The sequence below is a fragment of the Setaria viridis genome, chromosome 2 (assembly GCF_005286985.2).
Source record: "Setaria viridis chromosome 2, Setaria_viridis_v4.0, whole genome shotgun sequence".
Taxonomy (NCBI): domain Eukaryota; kingdom Viridiplantae; phylum Streptophyta; class Magnoliopsida; order Poales; family Poaceae; genus Setaria; species Setaria viridis.
The window spans coordinates 33,937,447-33,944,785 of NC_048264.2; the positions used below are offsets into that span (position 1 = coordinate 33,937,447).

General features: G+C 50.2%; 1 protein-coding gene across 1 annotated transcript; it reads left to right on the plus strand.

The window, feature by feature from the left end:
- Positions 1-225: 225 nt before the first annotated feature.
- Positions 226-726, plus strand: LOC117844306 (uncharacterized). The gene has a single exon (XM_034725043.1). The coding sequence runs from the start codon at positions 226-228 to the stop codon at positions 724-726; it is 501 nt and encodes a 166-aa protein (XP_034580934.1).
- Positions 727-7,339: the final 6,613 nt, after the last annotated feature.

Below are 7,339 nucleotides of genomic sequence, written 5' to 3' on the forward strand. Positions count from 1 at the left end.
CTGCACTAGCAAGAGGTGCACTTCATCTCCATATGACCAGTTCAATATTTGCGCTGGTTAGAGATGCCCATAACCTTCTCCAGGGAAGATCACTAGGTACACATTCCAAATCCCAGGTCCTACCCGTTGGTGATCTGCCCGACCATAGACCGAGTTTTCCTCCCCAAAAAGCTAATTGACGGCGGCAGTGGGCTCAACATCATCTTCACCGTAACCCTAAAGCACATGGACTTCAATTTCGACCGCCTCCAATCCTGTGAAGACTCCTTCTACGGTATCGTGCCCGGCAAAGGATCCTATCCTATCGGCCAAGTTGTTTTGCCAGTCACCTTTGGCACGCCTGAAAACTACCATACGGAGTACTTCACCTTCGAGGTGGCCAACTTCAAGACCTCCTACCACGCCATCTTTGGTAGGCCCATGCTCGCAAGGTTCATGGCGATTCCGCATCATACCTACCTCGTCCTCAAGATGCCAGCTCCAAATGGCATCCTCTCCATCTACGGTGACATTGAGATGTCATACAAGTGCGACACAGAGGTGGTACAGGTCGCTGAAGCCCTGGAGTGCTCAACCAAAGCCACCGCCATGCTCGTCGAGGCCCAGAAGGTGGACCAGGACCATCTCGCAATCCCAGAGACGGAGCCGACGCCCACAGTGCTGCAGCCCGACCCCAAGGTCAAAACGGTGCCGCTGAACGTAAGCACCCGCATATTGTGGAGATAGGGTTGTCTCTCTTTGCTTATGCGGGTATGCCCCTCAAATACTGGGATGAGGCATTCTTTGCTGCTATTTATCTTATAAATCACATGCCTACACCCCTTCTTTAGTACAAAACAACTCCGGAAACTCTTTTCCATGAGCAACCAAACTACAAGTCCCTTCGCATTTTTGGATGCGCATGTTGGCCTCACGTCCGTCCCTATAATTCTCAGAAACTAGAATTTCATTTCACACATTGTGGTTTTCTGGGTTACAGCACCCTACACAAAGGTTTCAAGTGCCTTGACATTGCTACTGGGCGCATATACATCTCTAGGGATGTTATCTTTGATGAAACAATCTATCCATTCCATGTACTTAATCCTAATGCTGGTGCTTGCCTACGTGCTGAGATCCTTCTCCTTCCACCGCACTTACATAATTTTTCTAGGGATAGAACACTACCTCTGTGGCGGATCCACCTCGGATTAGCCTAATTAAGGCACGGTTAAGTCGCCTAACATGCGACACTCGACCTTAATCGTGCTAACTCGAGATGCCGTCGGATTTCATCCGATTTAACCACTTTGACAGGACCGAGTTAGCAAACTCACATGAAGGTGAGCGGTTCCAAAGAATACAACAAGTCCACTGAGTTAAACAATTTGACCATTTAGTTTAACAACAAAACAGACATCAGAGTTTTACAAGTTCAAAAGGAAACAACAGAAGGTAAAAACAAGCGGAAGCTACTTCGGCGGGGTCGGACATCCCTGGTGAGGCCAGCCAGGACGTCAGTGATCCCTCTCCTCGCCGTCCGAGGAGGGATCCCACTCGACCGTCCAACCCGGAGGGAGTTGGGGCGGCCAAGTGCCAACAGAAGAAGACTCGGGAGCAGCAACTTCACCTGAAAAAGAAGAGCCACAACAAGGCTGAGCTACTAAGCTCAACAAGACTTAACCGACCGGGAGTAAACCTACTCCACCACTTCTAGACATGCCGGGCTCTTTGGCTGAGGGGTTTTGTTTGCCAAAAGCGCTATGTAGATCCCTATTTTCAAAGTTTTAGCTCAGGTTCTAAGTTCATTATCCGGTCTAAGTTAGCAACTTACTCTAAGCAAACATAGAACCAACCAAAGGGTATATATATAACATCATCAAGACCATGTCATCATCATATTTCATTATTACTCAGTGTAGCATAGCGATCAAGTAGTCTCAAACTGTGAGAGGCAGACGAATCGATTCGAGTTCTTTAACCATGCATGGTGAACCTATCCTCACGACATCCGCGCACCACCGAGGGTCGCTTCCTGTGTCGGCCTTCCTCGTCAATTCCCTAACCTATGTCGGGCCCATTTCCTTTGGTGCAATGTTCCACAGACCCGGCCTCTGCCGTTCTGTGACCACACTTGCCACCACGTGCGGCCGTAGGGGAACTCCGTTCCAAGGATAATGGGGCGACCGCTCACGTCTAGGTTCAATCCGGTACTCGGCTTCCTCATCCCATAATAAGTATGAGGATAGTACTTTCAAACACTTGATCACGAACACCACCACTGTCGGCCCTTAACAAGTTCCATAGATAGACGGGGCGATCAGCCGACCACCAAAGAGTTAACCCAAAACCCTGCCCCGTCCATCGTCCTTATAGTTGTAACAGAAGGAGAACCAACCAACTCCTACAACTCGCGAGTGATAGGAAATCACTCGACTTTTACCGCTCCTTATTTAAGCATAGCCACTACTCGGTCCAACAGCTAGTGTTCAGATCAGGGAACTAAGTCATGCATCTACGGTTTCAAACAACTCCTATACGTAAATGCACAAACAAGAAACAGAAGACATGCGCAAGTTTGGGAAACTAGGATTCATGCTCCGGAGCTTGCCTTCAAGCGAGGAGGAAGGGAAGGGGTCTTCTGCGGGGGCGGCTTCGGCTTCTGGAGGCGGGAGCTCTGCTGCAGCTTCGTCTTCTGGGGCCGGGTACAGCTTGTAGAAGCCGTCGGCGAGATGCAACTCTACACGAAATGCAATGCAGGGGGTTAGCATTTAGATGATTATTTCAACAGCAACGCTTGCGAGTTTTTGCCCAGAAACTTTGTAGCAAAGCTACGGAAAAAGGTGGGGAAGTATACTTGGGTTGGTGGAGATCAAGATATAAGGGTCGGATGGGGAGGAACTTATGATCTGACCCTTAGACTAGAGGAATAGATATGCTGGGGGTCCTCAGACTTAACGCAGAGTAGTCCGATTTTTACACATATACCCTCGGGTCAAGGAAAAGGATACAGCCGAGCTCTCGGGTGAGACGGAGGAAGGATCGGCGAAACAGACAGGGTTGGGCGAGACGGAGGAAGGGGTCGGTCGAGCGGATAGGGTCGGGCGAGATGGAACATGGGTCGGGCGGACAGACAAGGTCGGACGAGGCGGACAAGGGGTCGGACGAACAGAAGGGGTCGGACGAGGCGGAAAAAGGGTCGACAGCTTACCTTCGGTTCACAGGTGAAGCTTGGGGTCGGGAAGGAGCAGACTTGGGCGGAAGGATGGAAGCACTAGGACTTGGGCAGGCGACGATGTTTGGTGGTGCTCCGGCGACGGCGGTGCTTCTTGTGGACCACAAGCAAGCTCTTGCGCAGCGCGGAGGAGCAAGCGGCTGGGTGGATTGGAAAGGGCGGGCGGGGAGCAGAGAGGAGAGTTCCTCAGGGACTTAGGCGGTAGCGCTCGAGCACGAAACAGGGAGCAAGGTGGGAGGGCAGCGATGGCGAAGGGGACTCCGGTGGGGCTCCGGCATTCCCTTTTATAGCTGCGCGGAGGAAAGAGGGTTAGAGCGGCACGAAGACCGGGAAGAAGCGATGGAGTGCGCTACTGGGGCGGCGATTGAGCAGCGGTGCGGCGGAGTAGGACTTCGGGGATAACACCGTCGGTCATTGGGCACCAGAGACAGGGTGGCGCGGTTTTGCCGGTGGTTGAGATTTGGCGGAGGCGGGCGTCGTCGTGCGACGGATCTGATGGATGTGACCGAGGAAACGGCGCTAGAAGCGAGGGCGCACAGGTGAGAAGACAGGCGGCTGCAGTCGCGTGGGCGAGCGCGAAGCAACAGGCTGTCGGGGCGTAGCTCTGACAAGGTGGGAAAAGGAGCTGTCGCGACCGGGGTCGGGGTTGGCGGAGGAGGAATCGTCGCGTAGCGCGGTCCAGGGCGGCGCGACGGTGGAGAGGCGGCGGAAAAGACGGGAGGCATCGGGCTCCACAGCCGGGGGTCCGGCGAGGTGATGATGGGCGCGAGCCGTGAGACGCTGCAGAAAGGGTAGCAGAGGAGCTTCCGCTGCGATTGGGGAAGAGGGCACGGATATCCATCTGGTCGCGGCCGGCGACGGGGCGGAGCGGCGGGGGTCGGAGAAGTTGAGCCACCCGGCGGAGGAACTCTGAAGCGGGCATGCCACTCGAGTGCGTCTGCCTCGGGAGATCTGGGGGAACGATTTTTGTGGGTCCACCGGTTAGTCTCGGTTGGTCCACTGCTCAGATTGAAAGGAGACACTGTTGGGAGACTTCGAAGATCCGGCGGTATGGGTTGGGGTCGGCGGGGTCGGAACTGGGGAAGCGGTGGAGAGGGGTCGGTTCTCAGGGGTCGGAACCGGGGCTGGAGGTTGAGTACTTAAACTCGGGGAAGCTGAGACGGGGATAAGGGACTCGGATTAAGATTAACTCGAGAGATTTGGGGTCAGTCGTCACAGCCTCACCCTGTGACTAATAATCATACAGATGCTACTGATGATCCTGTGTTTTCTGCAGAAAATTTCGGTGCAAATGAAGCCTCAAACAGTGCTGCAAACCATCATTTTATGCAGGAGGGCTCCAACGGCACTCCTGAGGAAGATCCTCTGCCGCCGGGCAGCGATCCTACGTACGGAGCATCTCCGGGATCCTCCCTGGGCCGTTCTGCTCCGGTCGGCCGGTTTGGTGCCCGACTGTCGCCACACGTCCTCATCCCTACGCAACATCAGGGGGACATCATCCTGCTACTCATGATAGCGGCAATGATGGCGTCGGGACATCTGTTGCACTAAGTGCAGGCGCCGGGCCGTTTGCTCCTCCTGCAGGATCCGCATTGGGTTTGGAACCTACCGGATTGGATCTGCCTACAAGAGCTGTGGCCTATCCTGTGGTCATGATGCCTAAGCCAGTTCCAAGCTCTGTTCATCGTCCGACAACAAGGGCTCAACATGGAATTCGAAAGCTAAAGACCTACACTGATGGCACTGTCAAGTATGGCCTCTTAACAGCAGTTGGTGAACCAACTAATCTAGCTGAAGCTCTTAATAATGAAGAATGGAAAGAAGCTATGGATTGTGAGTATACGAATTTGCTTAAAATAAAACTTGGCATTTAATTTCTGCAACACATGGCAAGAATATTATTGATTACAAATGGGCGTATAATATTAAAAAGAAATCAGATGGTTCAATTGATAGATATAAGGCCATCAGATGGTTCAATTGATAGATATAAGGTCTGTTGCAAAGGGATTCAAACAAAGATACGGTATTGATTATGAAGATACTTTCAATCCTGTAGTGAAAGCAGCAACTATTAGATTGGTCCTGTAACATCCCGCAAATTTGCAAGATGTTTGATTTTAGCAAAAAGGTGAATTTCAAAAAAAAATTGTTTGGATTGAGTGAGCCAAGAAAATAATTTGCAAATTAAGGCTAAAATTTCTCCTTCCCAAATTCCTAGTAGATAAAAATTGTACACTAAAAATATTTAATCATGAACCTTGCATGAATGATTTGGATTTCGATCTGATCTCTTTGGATTTCATTGTGAAGTCAATTTGGCTCAAAGTTAGAACCTAAACTAACTAACCAAACTAACCTGGGCCCTACCTCCCTAACCAGCCCAGCCAACCCACCTAGACTCTCTAGGCCAACCTGCATAACCAAACCAGGCCAACGGTCTGCCAGGCCGCAAGGCCCAGCTACCGCGACCCTGCCGGCCCGCTCTGCCTACGAAAACAAGCCAGGTCGGAGGCCTGCTTAGCCAGCCCAACCCACAACCACTAGCCCGTCTTCCGGATTCATCTGCACTGCAGCTGCTTCCAGCCGGGACCCGCTCGCTAATGACACCGAGGCACTGTGCCTCCGTCTTCCTCCCGCGGGCGCATACGCGCCACACGTGTTGACAGTGATAGCCCCGCCGCACACGAGCTCACCCATCTCGCCTAGCTTTTGCACTGGCCATCACCGATGCATGCCATGCTGCCTCGCTCAATCCTCCTCCAATGGTCCTTCCTCCCCGGGACGTCAGAACATCCGGTCTCTCACAGATAAAGATTTTGACCGTTAGAAAAGTAACAGTGAAAAGCTCATCCTATTCTTCGTCCCACGGTCTTGAGGTAGGTGTCGGACCATCCGGTGCTGAAGATGTTCTGGCCAAAACCTCTCTGGAAGGAATAAAAAAATATGCTTGCTCTGACGCATTCATTCGATGGTCGTCGGAACATCTAGTGTTGAAGACATTTTTGCCCAAAACTCTCTGGAAGTTGGCAAAGTAAATATGCTTGCTCCGATGTTTTTTTGGACATAGCATCAGAACATCCGGTGCTATGGAAAAATTCATCCGATGGTGGCATCAGAACAACTGATGCCTCACTCCAGATTTCCAGCTTGAGAAAATTGCTCCGACGCAACTATAAAATTGGGCGTCGGAACATCCGACGGTGTCCTTCAACTTTCAACTCATCCAATTCAATCTCCTTTGAGTTTTTCATCGATTTCTTTGCTTCTTGAGTTCTTCCATGTGTTGTTCGAGCTACCAAGTGCTAGAAAGTACTAAGTATGCATTATATTCATGGCTAGCCTTGTATGGTCAAGCTACTATCATTGAAACCCGTCTTAATAATATGGTCCATGAGCTACAAACTAGAAAAAATTTATACTACACTAAGTATCCTTCATCTCCTTATGACACTTAGTACTGGAAAGGTGCTTAGCCTTGTCGCTTTAGCTCCATACCGCTTTCCAATTCAAATTGATGGGTCATATTCCAATAAAATCATGACATGATAACTAATATATAGATTCGCTTCAAAACATATAGGTTAGTCACAAGTGAACGGTTATCATTTATTATCAAAACACACCCTTACCAAAGGTGCGAAAGGGCTTAGATGACGTCTAGGTGCTTCGTAGTTACACGTCATCTTGAGCATGTACGCTCATCGTGTTCTGTTTTGATCGTCCACTCATCGACCAAACTGTGTGGCTAGTTGTGTCATAATACTTGTGTGATAGGAGAGTAGGACGAACATTGGAGTGATCTCAACTGAAAGCCGTTTTCACTCATATGTAAGTACGTAACTATCAAGGTGCAATATGTGATACACATTTGTCATCAAAGACTACAGAAATTGCTTCATAACTATCTTTTTTTATGACTACCTCTCACACCGGAATCGACCATGCTATGGGACCATACATAAAAAAATATATATACTCGTGCGCTACTCAATCATCCACACGTACCCATACATGCACGATCATCATTACATCATAATTAACCGAGCAAATCACAAAATACGCAGTCACTAGTAGATTATTCAGTATCCATGGATAGCTGCAGATAGACGATGTAGCTTGTAG

Excerpts from the sequence above, each read along its gene's own strand:
- LOC117844306 (XM_034725043.1), top strand. The coding sequence starts at position 226 with ATGGACTTCAATTTCGACCGCCTCCAATCCTGTGAAGACTCCTTCTAC.